A 21,215-nucleotide genomic window follows, 5' to 3' on the forward strand; every position below is an offset into this window, starting at 1 on the left:
TTGAAGAGAGAAGTTAAAGAAGATATAAATAAATAGAAACATATACCATGCTCATGGATAGAATTAATATAGTAAAAATGGCCATACTACCCAAAACAATATATAGATTCAATGCAATCCCTATTAAAATACCAATGGCAATTTTCACAGAACTAGAAGAAACAATCCTAAAATTTATATGGAACCATAAAAAATTCTGAATAGCCATGGCAATCCTGAGAAAGAAGAACAAAGTTTGAGGTATTACGCTACCTGATATCAAACTACTACAAGGCCATAGTAATCAAAACAGCATGGTATTGGCATAAAACAGACACATAGATCAATGGAACAGAATAGACAGCCATAAATAAATCCACGCCTATATGGTCATTTAATCTATGACAAAGGAAGCAAGAATTTACACTGAGGTAAAGACAGTCTACTCAATAAATGGTGCTGGGGAAACTGGACAGGTACATGCAATAAAATGAAACTAGATCACCTTCTTATGCCATATACAAGAATAAACTCAAAATGGATTAAAGACTTAAATGTAAGACCTGAAACCATAAAACTCCTAGAAGAAAACATAGGCAGTAAACTCTCAGACAATACCCTTCGTATATATTTACTGATATATTTCTTTGGGCAAGGGAAACAAAAGAAAAAATAAACAAATGGGACTACATCAAACTAAAAAGTTTTTTCACAGCAAAGCAAACTATCAATAAGATGAAAAAACATCCTACTGAATGGGAGAGATATTTGCCAGTGATATATCTGATAAGGGGTTAATATCCAAAATTTATAAAGGACTCATACAACTTAACACCAACAAATCAAATAATCCAATTACAAAATGGGCAGAGGACCTGAACGGACATTTCTCCAGACATATGAAAAGATGGCCAATAGACATATGAAAAGATGTTCAACATCACTAATCATCAGAGAAATGCAAATTAAAGCCACAATGAGATAACACCTCACTCCTGTCAGAATGACCATCATCAATAAATCAACAAACAAGTGTTAGCAAGGTTGTGGAGAAAAGGGAACCCTTGTGCACTGTTGGTGGAATTGCAAATTGGTGCAGCCAATAAGGATAACAGTATGGAGAAGTTCCTCAAAAAATTAAAAATAAAACTACCTTACGACCCAGCAATTCTACTCCTGGGTATTTATCTAAAGAAATCCAAAACACTAATTCAAAAAAATATATGCACCCCTATGTTTACTGAAGCACTGTTCACAATAACCAAGATATGGAAACAACCAAAATGCCCATCAACAGATGACTGAATAAAGAAATTGTGGTATATATATACAATGGAGTATTACTTGGCCATAAAAATGAAATCATAGCATTTGCAACACATGGATGGACCTACAGGATATTATGCTCAGTGAAATAAGTCAGACGGAGAAAGACAAATACCATATGATCTCACGTACATGTGGAATCTAAAGAACAGAATAAATGAACAAACAAAGCAGAAATAAACTCAGATACAGAGAAAAAAACCAATGGTTGCTAGATGGAAAAGGGGCTGGGGGATGGGTGAGAAAGGTGAAGGGATTAGGAAGTACAAATTGGCAGTCACAAAATAGTCACAGGGATGTGATTTGCAGTATGGAGAATATAATCAATAATGTTGCAAAGACTATGTATGGTGTCAGATGGGTGCTGGAGTTGGGGGGAATCACTTCATAAATTATATAAATGCCTAATCACTGCTGAAACTGATATAAAATAATATTGAATGTCAAATATAATTAAATATATATATATACATACACACACACACACACACACACACACAGAAGGTGCCAAAAAATGTATACACATTTTAAGAAAGGAAAAAACTGTATTATTTGTAATACTTAATATATACTGTTAACAAAAGATGAATACAAGTCACGTTTGACTTCTGCAATTACAAGAGGTGTTCAAAGTGGTTCCCATCAGCATTCATACTTCTGATTACAGCGAACAACTGCTTGAGCATAGATAACATCTCTTAAAATGTGTATACATTTTTTTGGCATCCCCAGTAAATATATAAATATATAAATATCTATATATATATACATATATATATATATATTAGTCAAAGGATGTAAAGTACAGCATAGGGAATATAGTCAATGGTACTGTAACAGCTCTATATGATGTCGAAGGGTAGGAGACTGGAAGTGGGGTTATCACTTGGTGAGGGGTGTAAATGTCTAACCATTACATTGTTTTGTACACCTGAAACTAATAAAAAAAAAGATGGACAAAAAATTTCAATTAGAGAAATTTTATACCCTAAATAGTGAAAACAGGCTGATACACCAGATAAAATAACTACAAATGCACAGGAAATTCTGAGCCCAGCTGAGAAGGATGACAATAAAAGCAGAGGATGTGGTGAGGTGCGTAATAATGACCAATGAAGAATTTGGGGTGGGCTCGGGTATTAGCAAACTGGCCTAACTTACTACAAGTGGCTATTATATCAGAGGGGACCAGACCATTGAAGGGACCCACAGATCAGTTCGTCCTACTCCCAAACTAGAGCGGTTGATGCTATTATAAAAACTGTACTTGTAAACAAATAAAACATAATGGAAGGAAGGAGATGTAATTTTTCAACCCTCCAGTGCTAATTCCAGCGCCTCCTGCTCTTCCCAAGATCTGCCATGGGAAGACCCTACTCCCTGCAGATGATTCTATTTCAGACTTGATTGAGAAAGTGAAGTTCATCCAATCAGACTTGCGCAGCCCTCCCCTGTGCCCTACCCTCCTACTCCCCAAGCTTGTTCTGTGTTTGGATATCCACCAAAGATCCCAATTGCCAAATCCAGGTGCTTTTTTTCCATCTTGGTTCTCTTGCCCCCGATGCAGAATGCGACACAGCTGACCGCCTTCTGCTTGATACTGTTCCCCCTGGGATTATATGCCTTGTTCTTTTCTGATTCTTCTTCCCATTTAACTGCCCTTTCTGTCTCCTCTGTCTTCTCCCATTTCTAAATGTAGGTATTTCCCAAGAATCTCTCCTTGACTCTATCCCCCGGCAACCTCTACACTTCAGCCCCTGGCTAGCTCATCCAATTCAAATCTGCCTCTCCTCTCTCACCCCTTCATCCTTTTCTCATTCCTGAGCTCTAGTCCTCAATTACTAAGTGCCCTGTGCCTGCCTGATGTTTCCACTTGGATAGTATGATACTACTTCCAATTCAATTATGTCCAGAATCAAACTATCAGCTTCTGCAGAGACTGACCTACCAAGAGACATTCTATCTGGGAAGTTCATCTTCCTTTCACAGTCTCACAGTCAACAGTACATAACGTGTTGGGTGGTAAGTTGGGTGTATCAGTTATTTGCACCCAGTGAACAGATAGGCCAGATAGCCAGAGGTTCTAGAACAGGTGGGCAGCTCTGGGGAGGTGATCTAACACCTCTCTGTGAGTGCAGAGGTGAGCTTCTTGCACCCCGGGGACTCCTCCCTCTGCATGGGGGATGTCAGAGGCAACTGTGCATCTCCAAACGGGAATCTTGGAAGAGCAGGAAAGCCTATTTTGTATCTGGGAGCATGCTGCACTGTTTCCTGGTTTACACAACAGTCTTTGAACAAAACAGACCCTGTATCCTTTACAGACATTAAAGAATTTTATATCCTTTAAACATAAATATTGGCCACTTTTTGTCAATTACAACAGTCCTGTAAAAACCATATACCATCCTTCTCAAACTGCCCCAACTTCTTTTCCTATTCACTCATCTCTGTACTTAGGCTCAAAACCTAAGATGCATCTTTCAGGCCCACATCAAGTCAGTTATCAAGTCAGTTAAAAAGTGTTGATTTTATTCTGCAGTGTCTCCCATCTGTTCTCTTTCCCATTCCAACTGTTCTCATTTACTTATCCCTTGGACATATTAATAGCTCATCAAAAATGAATCTTCAAAATTAAAGCAATACATTTCCATAGCAAAAACTAAAATAAAATAGTAGAGAAGAAAAATTATAAAGAAAACAATTCCCTGTTCCACCTTTCCTCCCTAGAGGTAACCTCTATTCAACCATTTAGTTCTATGAGAGTTGCTTTATCATCTATAAAATATGTTTATAGCTCTATTTCTCTTTGCCCATTTTAGACTGTATTCATGTCCTACTATATGCCGATTTGGGGTCATTCATTCCCCAAAACTCTTCTTCCAAGTTTTAAAACTTTACATTATTTTTGGTTTTTCTATTAGCCTTCTAATTGTGTTTTTAAATAATACAACTAAAATTCTGTTTCTCATTCCATCAACATTAAATACTGTTTCTCAATTCCTCCTATATAGGATATGCATATCAATACCCTATCTTTTCCTTCGCCTCTTCTTCCACTTCCGACCTTCCAGATTCTATTAGATCTACCTTTATTTCATTTTGTAATGGTTCATAATATTTACGTTCTATTCTGTAACTAAATTTCCATGTTTTGTCTATAGATAGATAGTGAAAGTCAATCAGTTGCATGTATCTTTATGGCTATTTAAACACTGCTTACTGCAGGGTGAAGGCATTTGCTAAGATGACATTTCTGTCTTAAAGTCCTACTAGTTGACTAACCACCTTGACTGATCCTCTATGTCTCCTATCTTTTCTCTCATATAGCCTGTCTTCCCATTTGTCTTTGATTTACATGGTAAGAGATGTCTTTGACATTATCTTCAAACCTTTCCTAGTGAATTTTTTAATTTCAGTAAGTAGTATTTATTTTTTCTCTGAAAACTATTCTATTTCTTCAGATTGTTCCTTTTTAATAGCATCTGGCTCTTGCTTTGTGAATGCGATATTTTAAATTGTCTCTCAGGGTACTAACTAGACTATATATTTTCAGTCTTTTTGTTTCCAACAGTGTCACCTCTGTATTCTCTGGGGTCACTTCTTCCATTTAACGTTCATGTCATTGATTCTCTTCATGTGACTGGTAAAAAAATTCATCCTTTTCTTTATAAGCATTTTAAAAAATAAACTTATTTTAGAATAGTTTTAGATTTACAGAAAAATTGTGAAAATACTACAGAGTTCTCATATACCCCACACAAGGCTTCTTCTATTATTAATAGCTTACATTAGCACAATAATTTAATAAACACTGATACATTATTATTAGCTAAAATCTATACTTTATTCAGGTTTTCTTAATTTTGACCTAATGTCCTTTTTCTGTTTCAGGATCCCATCCAGGATGACATATTACATTTAGTCATCATGTCTCCCCAGGCTCCTCTTGGCTGTGATCCTTTCTCAGACTTTACTTGTTTTTGATGGCCTTGGCAGTGCTGAAGGGAACTACTCAGGTATGTAGTAGAATACCCCTCATTTGGGATTCATCTGGTATTTTTCTCATGTTTAGACTGGGGATATGGGTTTTGGGGAGGACAACGGAAGTAAATTTCCATTCTCATCACCTCATACCAAGGGCCCATACTATCAACATGAGTGATTACTGTGGACGTGACCCTGCTCACCTGGCTGAGGTAGTCTGCCTCCACTGTAAAGTGACTCCTTCTTCTCCCTTTCCATACTGTATACTTTGGAAGGAAGTCACTCTACACAGCCCACACTTAAGAAGTGGGGCGTTAGCCTCCACAGCTATTCATTTTGAAGAATGGAAGTCTGGGTTGCTTTTTCCTGGTGGGTCATGTGGGTTCCCTCTGCAGCTGTATACTCCTACTGGTTTTCTTCCTAGGTGGGTCTATATACATGGGTGTATATAGCCCGCCAACTGGCAGGCTTCACTTCAGAGTGAACAGGCAGGGGATCAATAAGTAGGGGCGTTATATGGAGGAGGCTTTACATTGCAGGTAGTTCATTCACCTCCTTTAGAAAATAATCTTGTTTCTTCTTCTTCCCCTTGGAAGTAAACAGTAGGTTGGCTGCTACTTTTCATTGTCAGGCAGACAGGCTGGGCAATTGTTCTAAAGGAAGAGCTGAAATTATCTCTCAGATATTAGCATCCCCTTTCCACTCTTGCTTCCTTTGCATAGTTCCCATCCAGAGCCTTCTAGGGTTCTGTCTTCACACCTCCTGCCACCTCCCCTCGCCCCCATCCCACTCCAGTTGTATTTTGAGTTAAGCCTCTTCTATTCTGTGCCTTACTTGTATTGGAATTACTTGTCTATACTTGTATTGGAACTACTTGTGTGCACGTCTCTTTAGTGCCCTGAACCCTAAGTGCCTGGACAGTAGGATTCATACTGTTTTCTTTCATTCTAGCACCAATCTAGAGCCTGGCACACTGTAGGAATTTAAAAAGTGTCACCAATGTAAAGTGAATCATTTCCGCAGGGAAAAAAATTACACCTCTCAGGATTCTTTGAGACAGAAGGTATGTTTTGTTAGTGGCCTTTCAAGAGGGCTTTGAAAAGTTTTACATTTAACTTTTACATGTACATTATTACTTCATTTTAAATAAAGCATTGCAAGTGTAGAGCGGTGATGAGTTCTGTTATAGCTGTAAACCTGCTAGAAATGGAGACAAAGGGTGTAAATAAGGAGCCATATTTCAAAACTGTTGACTGAGCTCCACAGACCAGTGTTGAAATATTTATCTTATTTGTAAATAATTTGGAGAAACAAGTGCAGCATAAAATCTCCAAGGCTGCTTTTCTCATAAAATCTCAAGCTAATCTGGATACACATATGTTCATTGAGTGGTTATTCAAATAACACCTTACAGAAGGAAAATGCCCAGGCTGACATGGTGGAGTAATGAGCTAGCTCCCTGCTGTGACTTTCAACACAGGAAAGGTTTCTTGGATTCACCTATCCTTGCAGATGGCCTAATATGATGCTTTGGCCACCAAGACCAGGAAAATGCTGGACAGCAACAAGAAGGATATTGAACAGAAAAGAGAAAATACCACTTATGAAAAACACTAGAGTACCAGAATCTATGTGAAGTTTCTTTTGCCTCGCTGCTAGGAAAAGATAATGACTCTGTAAAGGTTCAAAAAGGCAACCAAACTGATAATGCAATATAAAAATATGAGGGCATATTCAAAAGATAAATGTTCTCCATAGAGACAGAAAACATATACAAGTATGTTTCCAACTTTGGAAGAAACATCTTGGGAACAACTACATTTGGATGCACTAGTAAGAGGCCACATCCTGTGTTCTGTGTGGCCCATTACATATTTATGACAGAGATGGTGACCTGTCTTCTGACATGACATTCTGGTGTATTTCCTAAAGTCTGGAGAAGGAGTACAACTAGCAGCTGTCTCTGCCCATCTAAAGAATGGTTCATGGTGTGGAGCACAGGTAAAGTATACAAAGTACTTAGTTCCATGTATGGCACAAAACTGGCATTGATAAATGGAGGCTTTCATTATCATCATCCAGAACAGGGAAATGATAGCTTGTGCAATGTTCTAAACATCATGGAGAGAAAGAAACTTAGATGGTTCTGTTTGTTAAATGAAAAGCAGGTGTGCTCAGTGGTTTTATTATTTGTACTAATATTTAGTATTATAGTAATTTTTATACATTCTAAGACAAAGCAAACAAGTAAATAAGTTCATGTTATTAGGAATCAATATTTCCAGTGTGAAAAATAAAAGAAGTAAAACAAAAGCCCTATAATATTAAATTTTTATTGGAATTATCAACATAATTTTTTTTTTAGAAAACATATTTCTTAGCTCTGTCTATTGAAAGGGCCTAAAAGAAATGATACCCCAGTAGAAATCAGCACCCTTAATTCCAGGTCTTGGTTTCTAAATACCTTCCCACTAGTATTTGAAAAAAACAGGGATTTCTGTGGAAATGGCTAGATCTCATGACTGAAGTAGGAAACGTACAAATTAGGCCTAGAATATCTAGTATCAGAAAGCAAGGAAGTACTCAAAGAAAGGGAAAATAATTAACCATTTCCACTTGCCTCATTAGGAGGAACTCTTGTTGATGAGGCAAAGCTCTCTTTTATAGAGGAATGCCAGCTAATAAACATACAAAGAATGATAAAATTACAAAACCACCTATTTGGAATCCCCAATGAACTGACTCAAGCAAAGATCATCAGCAGATGCTAAAACAATTATGGGAAAGGTTGCTGGTGAAAGAATATTCACAAGAAGCCCACACATATTACTTGCTAATTGCAATGGTAAGATCACCTTAATCAAGGGGTCAAATTTAACATCACTAATGGTGGATGCTGCCTCAGGTGATGCAATGAAAAGTTCCTGGCATCACCAATGAAGTGCTCATGAGAAAATGTTTAATCTAAATCTAATCAAGCCTGTAGCTCTAAACAGGGACAAAGGAATAAGGTAAACTAGATGATAAGAACATAACCAGATCAACTCAAACTGTGTGTAACATCCAATAAGACATCTGGCTTCTTGGGCCAGCTGAGTGGCTCAGTTGGTTAAGAATTGGCTTGGAAGTGTAAGTTCTGAGCAGCAGGGCCACCGGTTTGGTTCTAACATGGGCCAGTGATGCTGTGCCCTCTGCAGCTAAGATGGTGAACAACAGCTCGACCTGAAGCTGGGCTACCATGAGCTGCCATGAGCCACCATGAGCGGCCGTCCAATGGTCGGCGACCGACTGCCTCAGTCGGGAAGAGCGCAATGATCACAATATCAACATCGGCCAGTGAAACAGTGTCCTCCACAATTAGACTGAAGAACAAAAGGACAGCAACTTGTCTGTTCCCCTTCCCCAATTCCCCAACGCTCTTCCCCTCCCCCACAATTCCCCAATTTAAAAAATCTTAAAAAAAAAGACATCTGGCTTCTTAGTTCCAAGATAGCAAAGCATTAAAAAAAAGGTAATGTTCTAGATTAAAAGATTCTAAAGAGATACAACAGGCAAATGCCTCTACCTGGATTGGATTCTGGTTTATGGGGGAAAAGAATTAGTTGTAAAACACAGTACAGGACAATTGTGAGAAACCTGAATGTGGGACTTGGCTATCGGATTATTTAAGGACATTATTGTTAATTTTTTAAATTGCAATAATAGAGTTACGGTTTTATAGGAGAATGTCAACATGAATGAAGTATTACAAAATGAAGTACTTAGGGTGTCTTACGTACAAGATACTTTCAAATGGTTCAGGGAAAACCATACACATTATATGTCCATCAAACAAATATGGCAAAATATTAACAATTGTTGAATCTAATTTGAATGCTAACAGTACTACTCTTTCACATGTTATGTTTGAAATTTTTATGTTGAAAGGGTAAGACTGAAAAGAAAGACACCTTTTTAGTGAACAAGATGTGAGAAGACTAATGGACATTTGGAGGTTACAACGATTTTTTCTTATTTCCATTTATCCCTTTCCCCCAGGTATAAACCAGGTATTGGGCTGGGTACTGGAGATATAGAAAGGATTTAGGCAAGATTGCCGCCTTCAAGGATTTCACAGTCTAGTGGAGGAGAAACACAGATATTTTAACTCCATGGAGTGAGTGTGATGATAGAGACATGCATTCATTCGACAAATATTTATACAGCACCCACTACGTGCCGGGTGCTGAGGATACAATGAGAAAAGGGCAATGCAGACCCCGAATTCCCGGGGTTCATACATTGGTGAAGCACACAGACCTCTAGAATTACAATTGTGGGTAAGTGCTAGGTATAAAATGGACAGAAGGCTACAGCAACACAACGGAGAGGAAACAAATGCAGCTTTGGCGTAGGAAGGGGGTGGTGGGGAAGAGGCAGTGAAGTTTTCAGGTGACTAGCAATCAGTCAGTCAGAGGGACTCAGAAGTTCAAGTGCAAAGGCATGTGGACACAAACTGCACCCTGTGTTCAGGGACCTAGCGGGGCTCGGTTCTGTGGGAGTATGAACTGGTAGGACAGCCAGGGAAAGAAGCAATGGGCTGAGGGGATGATGTGGGTGGGCGCCATGCTCACCCAGCAGATTTAGAAACCTGGGCATTCTTCTCCTGCAGGTTCTGGGAGCCCAGAAGTGTTCACTCAGGATGGTGGCTGCACCCGTGCCAGGCTGGGCCCAAACAGGGGACATTGTGAATCCTGTTCTTGGCTGGATCTCCTTGTGCTCTGGATGTCTGCCCTCTGGACTGTGTTGGCTCCACTACCCTAAAGAGCCCCAGGGATTTTCTGGGGTCAACTCTATGCCAGTGGACAGTAGGAAATGCTTCAGACTGAATGCTCCATGAGACTCAAAACCACTGGAACTGAGAAAGAAGGGTGGCTCTGGAGGGAAAGAGTGGGGTGCAGGGGTGGTGAGGACAAGAGGCCTACCGGAACCAAGGATCACGTTCTCCTAGATCTCATAAGGGATCTTTCCAGGCCCAAGAAATAAGTAGAGCTTTAATCCCTGGTAATGGTACAGTTTCAAAACTTAGCCTCCAGGACAGGGGACAGCTTTTTGTCAGTTACAGGCAAAAAAAAGAAAAAGTCAGAAGCATAAACCACTTGAGGCTATTATACATGACCTCTGAAATTATCTAAGTGGCTGCTTTCTCCTGGCTGCCTTCTCCTCAAGACTGTGAGATGTCAGTGACTATGGATTCATTATTTATATACTCTCAATATTTGGTAGAGCTGAATGAATGAATGAGGTTTTTCAGTATATAAAGTGCTAATATATCTCGTGTCATCTGCTGTGGCCCAGCTTTCTTAGTCTAAACTGTTGAGCCGGATTTTCCTCCTGGAATACCTCTGCCTCCACTGAACTGCCCTGAATCTCTGGGTCCCTAAAGCCAGACCCTTTCCATTGGGAAAGTGTCAGCCAGTGATGGGGAATGGCTCTGGCCCCAGTCTCCTTATGCCCTGAGTTGCGTATTCTCCCAATGAAGAGGATATATGTCTGCCACAGAATAATCCTGCAGAGCCCAGACAGCTAAAAGCATGTGCAGGGTCCCAGAACAGGGCTCTTCATACGTGCCTATTGGCCTTTCCCAGAATTTGCAAGTTCTGCCATTGCCCTACTCTCATCCCCATGTATAATCCATACTGTATCTCCTTTCAACAGCAGAAACAAAACATAGTCCTGAAAGGCCTGGGCCTCAGTGGACACAGACTAAAATCTCCAGCTGATGACCAAGCTCAAAGCCCAGAGGCAAGGTGAGGCAGGTGACTTCTTGTGCCATACCAGCTCCAGTCAACCCATCATCCAGGAACCCAAGGCCAAGGCAGCAAGCTGATGATGCAAACCTAGAAACTGGATGGAGAAGGCTGCTTGAAAATGGGAATCCCCCAGCAGGGGAGGATGCAGGCAGCAAGCCTGGAACTGATTCCAAGTCAGGGCAAGGAGAGTCTTTACACCATGAAATCACCCCTCCTGGGATCCCCCAGCAGCAACTGTCAGCTGTGCCTGGCCTGCCCCCACCCAGAGACTGAGCGAAGCCATTTGGATAAGTAGAAAGGGCAGTGAGGTCTAGGTGAGACCTCTCCCGGGGGGTGATTTCTGGGGGGAGCAGCCTCGGAGGTGAAGAGCCCGAGCTGGGCTGTGCTTTTGGAGGGTCTTCGGGTGAGCTCACAGGAGGGGCTTCTCCTGGGGAGGACAGGACGAGGATGGCCCAGGAAGGGCTTCCTCCCGGGTCCCGGAGCATGTCCACGTCCAGGCCCCTCAGAACCCCACCGCCAGCCCCTTGGTCGGGTTACAAAGCTGCAGACTGGATCACCAACGACCGACACAAGCCGGTTCTGACACCGTGCGACCGCCCTGAGCGGTGACCCGGCGGCGGGGCTGCCTCAAAGCCCTCCGCCCGCTGAGTTCTCGTCCCCGAGCTCCCGTTCGCCTGGACTCCGGGGTCGGCGACTCCCACTCGGCCCCGGCGCGCTGCCGCGCCTACCTGTGCCCGCGGCTCGGCTCCTCCTCGCTGGCGCTGCCCCAGCCCGGGCTGAGATACCGAGCCGGGTCCCCCACGCGCTGCGCCTCCGCGCCCTCCTCCTCGTCCTCCAGCTCCTCCGTGTCCTCGGCCTCCTGGATGGCGACGCGGATCTGCACCGCAGTCTCAGGCCCGGGCAGAGCCTCCTCGCCGGGCTGGGCCATGGCTCGCGGGCCGGCCGGGACTGCGGTGGCGCCGAACCCCCGCGCCGCGAGGCCGAGCCAGGCGGGCGGCTGCGTCTGCGACCGAGGGAGCGGAGGCGGCCGGGAGGGACGGGGGTCGCGGAGCCCCGCCCCGCCCCGCGCCGCAGCCGCAGCCGCCACCGCCCCGGCCGCCAGCAGAGAGCCAGCGTAGGCGGGGCCGCAAAGAGGGAGGGCAACTTCCTCTGCTTTCCTCCCCCAGGCGCCTGTCCCGAACGATCCCCTGGACCCCGGAGCCTTCCCGTGCGCGCCCTCCGCTCGCGGGGCCCGAACCGGAGGGGAGGAGTCAGGGCCCCGGCCTCCCGCCCGCTCCCTAAACCGCTGCCCCGGGGAGTGGAGGGGCGCAGCACATCGGACCTCTCAGTTTGTAGATGACTAAGGGGATGGCAGGCTCAGACAGAGCTTAGGGGGCTTAGGTGCCTCTTGAAATGCCTTTTCCGCTGACCTGCCAAGATGACTGACAGCTCCACGGTTCGTCTCTTTGGTGTAACCACCCAAGACTGCGTCCTGCGAGGTCCGGGACTTGGTCTCTGCCATGCCCTATACCAATGGTTCTCAAAGTGTGGCTCCCAGATCAGCAACATCAGCCTTACTTAGGAACTGTTTAGAAAAGCCAATTCCCAGGACCCAGCCAGACCTCCTGAATCAGAATCTAGGATTCAGAACTTTGCCTTTTAACAAGCCCTCTGAGTGATGCTGAAGTTTACTCAAGTTTGAAAGCCACTGCCCTATATTGCTTCTTAGAATATACCCTGCACATAGTAAGCATTCAAACACTTGTTGAATGAATAAAGGGAGCTATTGAAATGCCAGTATGTTGGAAAGCCCTGCCACCTTTCCACATTTAGTTTTAATTAGTTCCATCTCAACCCTTCAAATGTGACTCAGAACTAGGGACAGAGGCATAGAAATGAATAAAGCCTGAATCTGCTTTCAGGAAACTCTTACTTTAGTGCCTTAAACATAATTTATCATATTAATTCGCCACACTAGGACTCCAAAAGAACAAAACCCTGGACCAATGCATTTGATATAGGGAAGCAAGTCAGGAGAGGTTCAAGAAATGGGCTCTCTTGGAAAGCAGTGGCCTAGTAAAACAACACCACACACGGGGCCCTGGGTGTCTGGGCTGGGGCCAGGAGAGACCCAGGGATGCAGGAGGGACAGCCCTTCTTATTAAGGTTTGACTGGAATCTGTGACCATTTCTTTGTCAGATCTGTCTTTTGACAGAAGAGGCCTACGAATGAATAAATGAAGAAAGAGAGAGAGGCGCTTGATGTTCTGCATGAGGATAGCTCACGGCCCTGGGTCTGAACTACTGAAGGAAGACGGAAGAAGTGGAGAGGATCTTTTCCAAGCCATCTGTGCCTCTCTCCAGGGCTATAGAGTTTATAGAACCTCTAGTTACCTGGTCCACCCCTGCAAGGATCGAGAGGAGAGAGATTTGCAGCCCCCTCCATGACGGCAGATCTGAGCACTTTAGTTCCTGAACGTCACAAAGCAACACACATTCTTTCATTTAAACCATCTTGTGTGGCAAAGACAAGAGGGATTATAATCCTTACCCACAATAATGGCTCACATTTGTAACAGGTTTTAAAGTTTATGAAGAATTCATGCCTATGCTATCTCGGGGCTTCCAATTGCCTGATCGTAAGAGTTCCCTGAGGACTTTTCTGAAAATATAGATTCCTAAGCCCTCATAGCTTGAGAACGACCAGTTGGCGAATGAATCTGGTCTGAAGAAGGGTTTTGTTTGGTTAGGGTTTTGAAAAATAAAAATCGTTTATATGCTCTTAGATTCAAATATATTTGCCTGTATTGATTCTGACATTACTTATTCCTGACTCTTCATAAAAGAACCTTGGATCTAGAGAGGATGTCAGACATCACCCAGCCCTGAGTACCTCCTGTTAGGGAATGGGTACCCCCAAGAGAGCAAACCCCTTTCTCCAGGGCTCCACATGAGGTGTGATAAAAAAAAATACAGTGAATATTTTTAAATTTTAAGAAATTATTATTGTAAAAGACATGTGGCCATTAATCCTCAAAATACTCCCCCTTGCTTCAAACACACTCAATCCCATCATTCTTGCCACTTTCTGAAGCAGTTCTGGAAGTCCTCTTTTGTGAGTGTCTTTAGTTGTGCTGTCATAGCTGCCTCAGTGTTCTAAATCTATTCAAAACGTTTTTCTTTCATGGTCATTTTGACTTTTGGGAAGAGCCAGAAGTCACCAGATCATGGTCACTGCAGCATCGCCATTAACTAATTTAAACATTTTGTGTGTTTCTTTAGCACTTTTTTGCACTTTGAAGCAAAATTTTAGCATTGTTCATGATCCATGATTTATGGCACACTTTAGAATACACCTTCTCTCAACTGTAGCTCACACCCGACTGACTGCACCCAACAAGTTGAAACTTGTCACACAGTTACTAAGGTTCGACATGCCGCTTCCCATATTGAAGATTCCTGCCTTTCTTTTGAACGGCACTCAGCAGCAGCATTCACCATAGCTTTTTATCACACCTCGTATGTACTTTTATACTTTTTATATTTTATATGAATATGTATATTTAACAACTTGGAATATACTGTGATCAAATGCAAAATTTGCATGGAATTTTTAAGACAACTTCACATTTGATTTGATTTGATTAGTTCTACTTACATACTCCATCATTTGTGTCACTGGTGAAGGAACCAGGCCTTTTAAAGGGCTCCTTCTGGTCTCCAGCTCCTTCCTTCACAGAGCTGTGGCTGGAGAATGAGACCAGACCCACCCAGGCTGTGTTGAGCATCATTGCAGGGAGTTTGCATCAGCATTGAGATGATTAGCAACATCTTCTTTAACAAAATCATGACCTCAGTTTGGAGCTGGCATCACTCCCTTTCCCCAGAATCTTGAGGGCTCATTTTTTTAGTAAACTTGAAATGGGAAATAGGTTTTTTTTTTTCATCAATTCTGAGGATGAAACAAAACTAACACATTGACAAGGCATCAAGATAGACTGAGGTTAGGTTGAAGTAAAAATCAACCATAGAAGATCTTTCCAGTGTATAAAATGTTGTTTCAGAATCAGTTGGCAATATATTTGAATGTCCCTGGAATTAGAGTTGGAAATCAAGAATTTAGAATAAGATATTAATGTGATAAAATTTGGAGTGGGCTAAATGTTGAAGGCAAGAATTGATGATATGGGGTAGGGGTTCAGTAAAGAGTCTGGTTTAACTGCAGGTGAAAGGGGAATTTACTTACTCATTTAATCACTTGTTTAATCATGTAACAAATGCCGGGCCCTGTGCTGGCCTCAATTTTGTAAAATGACTAAGACATGAGGAGATGGATGGAGCCTGGAAAAGATAGACTTCAACCATAAGACTGTCTACTGCAGCAAATGCTATAGCAGAAATCTGTACAAAGAGGCAAAGGCAGTGTAAATATCACCAAGGATATCTTGAAGCTTACTAGAAAAACTCCCACAAAAGCAGTAGAGCATAGCGGAAAAAGCACTTGCTCTGGTATCAAATAGACCTGGGTTCAGACACCAGCCTTGCCATATCTTAGCTATATAACCTCTCTGCTGTTTAGTTTTCTTATCTGTAAAATGGTCCAAATAATACTTACCTCATCAAGTTGGGGATATAGATCAAATTAGATCATTAGTGGAAAATGTCTAGCACGGTACCTGGCCCAGATTAGATGCTTAGTATATGCTAGTATATACTGTGATGTGGTGTTCTAAGCAACTACATTCTGGGAAAATCTTAGCCTGAATGGGGAACACAAACATTCTAGTTACTGATATGTGTTTTCCTCCATTGGCAATTAAGAAATTGGTTTTTGTTGTTGTTTTTCTTCTATATGCCAAACCTCTCATAAGTTGAGGTAGCCTTTCAGAGCCAACTTAATTCTGAATACATTGACAAAACAGAGCAGCAAATCAGCATCTTCCTAGAGTTCATTTCCAGCTTCAATAAAAATTAAGATACTCATTCATAGGCATGAGGTGTTTTATGAGACTTGTCCATCAATATATATTTTCCCTTGTTTAATAATATTGATCCCCAGTTTTAGATGAATACATATCCATCTAATTAGAGATTACATTTCCCAGCACACTTTGCATATTGTTATAACCATGTGATTAAATTCTGGCCAATAAGACGTGAGTAAAATGTTTCCTGGGTTGTGCATCTAAAAATGTGGATGTGCTTCCCTGGCCTTTTTCCTCTACCTGTTGGCTAGAGCAGGCAAGTTGGAGCCAAAGATGGAAGCCACATGTTAAAGTTGGAAGAGCCAATAAACAAGCTTTGGATTTGTTTAGTGGTCCATCATCTGGGAAAAAAAGAAGCTCACACCTTGTTTAATCCTATATCTTGAGATGTCTTTCTTATAGTAGCTTGACCTGTATCTTAACTAACACCTGAGGATTTAGTTAAGATTGAATGAAATAACATATAGAGACAATAGTTTAGTGGTTATCAGAGGGTAAGGAGGAAGGGGAGTGGTAGATGAGGGTAAAAGGGGTTAAATATATGGTGATGAAAGGAGAACTGACTGACTCTGGGTGGTGAACACACAATGTGATATATAGATGATGTATTACAAAATAGTACATGTGAAAACCTATGTAACTTTACTAACTGTTGTCACCCCAATAAACTTAAAAAAAAAAGAAAGAAAAGAAATAACATATGGAAGCACCTAGTTCAGGGCCCAGGACTAAGTAGCCACTCAGTAAATTAGTGCTGAATTTGAATTTTTAAAATTTGACAACTCAATAACATTCATTACATGATGAAAGTACACCAATTATGTGGTAAGAATGATGCAAGATAAAAAAGGAATAGAATATGGTCTTTCTAGGAACTTGTGTTCTAATAGGAAAATTAGATTCTGTATTCCTTCTTCTAACCCTTTTGCAAGAATAGCATCACCAGCATTATTAACGGAAGTCAACCATTGTTGCAAGTGGCAAAAACAGCGGGGACTTCCGAAAAGGCTCTCAGCTACTGTTTCCCATGCCCCTAAGTTTGAGGTTCCCTTCCACCAGAAAAGCAACAATATCCCAAGTTGAGTTCCCACCATCTGAAAACAACACGTTGCTATTATAACATTAACTTCTTTGTGGTATATTAACGGATTGTGCTGGCACATACTTCAGAGAGAGTATTTAAGCGTTGCCTGCCACTTATGCCTTGTGGAAGACTACTTTATCAAACCAAAGGGGAGTATGATGTTAAAATAGTTGGATTTCATTTGTGGGGAGGGAAGGGAGTGGAGGGCTAGGTATAGGGGAATGTTCAGACACTGCCGGGGTAAAGGTGACTGGCAGAAATGCCAGGAAGCACACACAAAGGTTCTCGTTCATTTACCGAGGAAAAGCAGGAAGAACTTGCACGAAGCTGGACCGCACAGAACAAGAGAGCCAGCTACATTCTCCAGTCAGAAAGGTGAGCCCACCCTGGTCCTCCAATCCCTAGGAAGAAACACAGCAGCAGCTCATGCTTCTGATCAGGGTGAGGGCTGGATTTGGTCAGAGAGTCTGCACACTAGAATCACCTGGGAGCTTTTAAATATTCTGATGCCCAGGCTGCACCCCAACTCAATTAAGCTCTGGGGGTAAAACCCAGGCATCAGAGTCTTTCAAAGCTTCCAAAGTGATTTCAACATGTGGCAAGGGTTAAGAACCTTTGAAAGGTTAGATATTTCAAGCTCATATTCTCCAGACCCCTCCCAAGAGATCTGGAGACTGGTTACTGCCTCACCTGATATCCAGGAGCTAGTAACCAGCACAGTTTTCCTGGAATTTACTGAGATTGGGTGACTTAAAGATGAGTTTCTCAGCTGCACCATCCCTTAACAGGACAGGCTTTAGACCAGGCTGCTGCAAGCAGTTATGGAGGGTGTGCACACACAAGGTTCCTTAGCAAAGGGGATGGGGTCTGAAATCACAGCTTAAACTCTGCTCACCAAGTCCTTGCCCTGGCCTTGGACTTGGTGCAACTAGAAGGGGAAGGGGGCCTATTTTTAATTCTCACAAAGGAGCTCACAGGCTAATAGTGTCCATGGGTCAGGCCTGCCTGAGATAGAGGCAAAAGGAGATTCAAGAACCATGTGTATCAGAATTGCCTGGCATCTTATTGAAACACAGTCTTCTGGGTCCTTGGACCTAACGAATCAGATCCCTGGGGATGGGGCCTAGAAATCTGAGTTTTAACAACATCCTAAGTGATTTCCATCAAGCTGAAGCTTGGTGACCAGTGACCTAGGGTATGGGATGGTCTTTCAGTAAAAATATGATAAGTTGAGCACCTCCTATGTGCTGGGACCATGCCACTTTTCAGGGCTGCAAGGAGCAAACAAGACCCTGTCCCTTTCTCCAGCATCCTGAGCTACTGGGAGTCAGACAAAACATGTGAGTTCCAAGAGCCTAAGCTATGGCCTCTGCTGGGGTTCAGATGGGTCTAGCACATTTGGAGAACCAGTGAGCAGCCCAGAGATCTCTACAGGAGGCATTGAAGCTCCTCCCAGAAGAAGAGTCACCCCGGGGAAGAAGCAGCCAGGCACCACCAGCCCGACTCACTAACAAAGCCTCCAGTGTCAGAAAGGAGGAGTGATTTGAGGGACAGCTTAGTGTCTGATACATGGGCCAAAGCTCCAATGCCCAAGCCCTGTTTATGTCCTGTGGTTATATATCTGAGTCTCAGGGAAAGCTGGAAGTGTGCACAGTAAAACTGAAAGAAGTGTGTCCCTATAACCCACATAAACTATCTAGGCAGAAGGATTATGAGTTTGGGACCCCACTAATTGAGCATACACACCAAGGGAGAGGCATTCTCATCACTGCACAGAACAACAGCTCACAGCTTTGGCACCCCATGTGCTCCTGCTCAGCTGCAGGGGGAGCCTGAGGTTCCTGGTGGACACAGCTGTGCCCAAACGACAGGGCACTGTCTAGCAGAGAGGTGGTGTGACAGCAGAGGAGGGACAACCTGCAAGCACCAGGTGAAGACTAGCGAGACTTGTCTGCGAACACATGTGAGACACCCAGGGAATGCCCACTGATACCTGGGGAGTGTATAGGGGGTGGCAACTAGGATCAGGTATTAATGGAATTAGTGGGTGAGAGGGGGCCGGTGGAGGGACCCCTAAAACATGGGTAACAGACTCAGAAGGTTCAGCTTCTTTTCATTTATCATCCCTTTTGCAGGAAAAACTTGGAGCCTAATTAGAGTAACTGCTAATCTGTAGCCCAGACCAAAACCTTGGAGGGGCCCTGAGGCATGGGCACTGGGATGGGGCAGGGTATTGAGAGGGAAGGACCTAGAGTTCCTGAGGGGAGGGGGTCAGGGGGGTAAGGGGCATTTCCTTTGCTCACTTTGGAAGGTCTAGCACATCTGGCCACTGGCCACCTTTCCTCGCTCATCTCATGTCACCCTGGCCCTCATTCTCTCTGCTCCAGCCATGTGGAAATTCTCTCAGTTTACGCCAAGACACCATTCTCTTTAGCTTCCTATCCTTTAAACAGGCTGTTTCCGATGCTTAAAATGCTAATTCTCCCCCCTTTCACCTGGCCAACTCCTACAAATCTTCTAGGTTTTCAGCCCAAATGTCACTTACTCAGGTAGACCTTTCTGGTGGACCAATTTAATGTATAGGATATTAAATGAAGTCCATAAACTCAGCTGTAGAGACAATGTAACTCTTTGGTGTGATGGAAACTGAATCTCAGTTTTAGTTTGGGTTCAACCCGTAACTTGGACTTGGATCAAAATTCCAGGCACCTGGTCACCAGTTATCTGTTTACCCAGGACTCTATCTACCGTGATGTCCATATCATCAGTCCGGGGCTTCTTGGCTGTTCCAATGCCAAGCTTGCTGCTCCAATGCCAAGTTTGGGGCATGCAGATCTTTGCTAGGCTTTCTGTGCCGGAGTCAACACCACTGACGTGCAGTCATTTTCCTCCTTTCTTCTCTTGCTTTCATTCTGGAGGAATCATTTTCTGGTTTAGGGAGAGGTTGCTTTCATTTCAAACCCTATTCCACTCCATGGTTGCTGACTTCTTTCCCCAAATTTTATTTTCATGGATATAAAAATGTTGAAACAATAATAAAATGAGCATCCTTATACATGCTATTGGATTAAAAAATTTTTTAAATTTTTCCATCATTGTTTCCTTACCTCTAAGTTCTCTAGCCTAAGTCTTCTAAAAATAAGGGTATTTGCCCACTAACCACAACAGCATGGCCACAGCTAACAATGTTATCTGTAGTTCCACAAAATCATCTAATATATAGTTCATATTCAAATTCCCCTCAAATGTTCTATTCCAATCATTTTTAATGCTTAAAAACAAAAACTGGGATCCAACTAAGAGTCACACATTGCAGTTCTCTTTATATCTCCCTCGTCTATTTTAATCTAGAACATTTCCTCCTCTTTTTTAGGTTGTTGTTGTTTCATGATGTTGACTTTTTTTAAGGATTCATGTCAGCTTTCCTAAAAGACTCAGGATTTGAGAATAAAAGCCAAAGAACTCTGCTCCAAACTTTCCCTGAGGCAAGAAGTTTAACCAACCCATCCTGGTTTCCTCAGGATTGAGGGCTTTCTCTGACAGGAGACTTTTAGTGCAAAACCCAAAAAGTCCTGGACAGACTAGGATGAGCTGGTTACCCTCAAGGAAAGGAAGCACCGAATTGGATATTTGCTTGTATAGTTGCAAGGCACAGGGTAAAACCCTAAAACAAATAGTTACCCAATATTATATAGCTGCACTTGATCGAGAAATACTTTCATAGCTTCCTGTGGTTACCCTTTTGCAACACCCATCATACTTGTATTTTTTACTCTGTTTAATGTCTAAATTTCCCAATAATAATGAACTCCATGAGGGAAGGGATATGTCTGTCTTTCTCATTACTTTAATCCCACTGTATCCCCCATAGGCCTCGTACATATCAAGTATTTATTAAATATTTATTGAATGGAGAAATAATTGAATGATGTCGAAGTATTTCAGAATTGAATGTATAAAGTTGAATTCAGCATCTATTTTCTGAATGTCCAGATAAGAAATTTTTAAACAGTAAGACTGCAACCATGGTTGGTAATCTGCATACCCCTAATCACCTAATATTATTAGGTTATATTGCCTCCATGG

General features: G+C 42.4%; 1 protein-coding gene across 1 annotated transcript in view; it reads right to left on the bottom strand.

Moving 5' to 3' along the window:
• LARP6 (La ribonucleoprotein 6, translational regulator) overlaps nucleotides 1-12,307 on the bottom strand; it is a 31,400-nt gene extending 19,093 nt beyond the window's left edge. The window contains exon 1 of the mRNA XM_019662387.1: nucleotides 11,810-12,307. Coding sequence (XP_019517932.1) covers nucleotides 11,810-12,009 — 200 coding nt within the window. The 5' untranslated portion in view covers nucleotides 12,010-12,307. The remainder of the gene's footprint in view (nucleotides 1-11,809) is intronic.
• Between the last annotated feature and the right edge of the window lie 8,908 nt (nucleotides 12,308-21,215).

Source organism: Hipposideros armiger, unplaced genomic scaffold (genome assembly GCF_001890085.2).
Source record: "Hipposideros armiger isolate ML-2016 unplaced genomic scaffold, ASM189008v1 scaffold_373, whole genome shotgun sequence".
In the NCBI taxonomy this organism is placed as follows: Eukaryota; Metazoa; Chordata; class Mammalia; order Chiroptera; family Hipposideridae; genus Hipposideros; species Hipposideros armiger.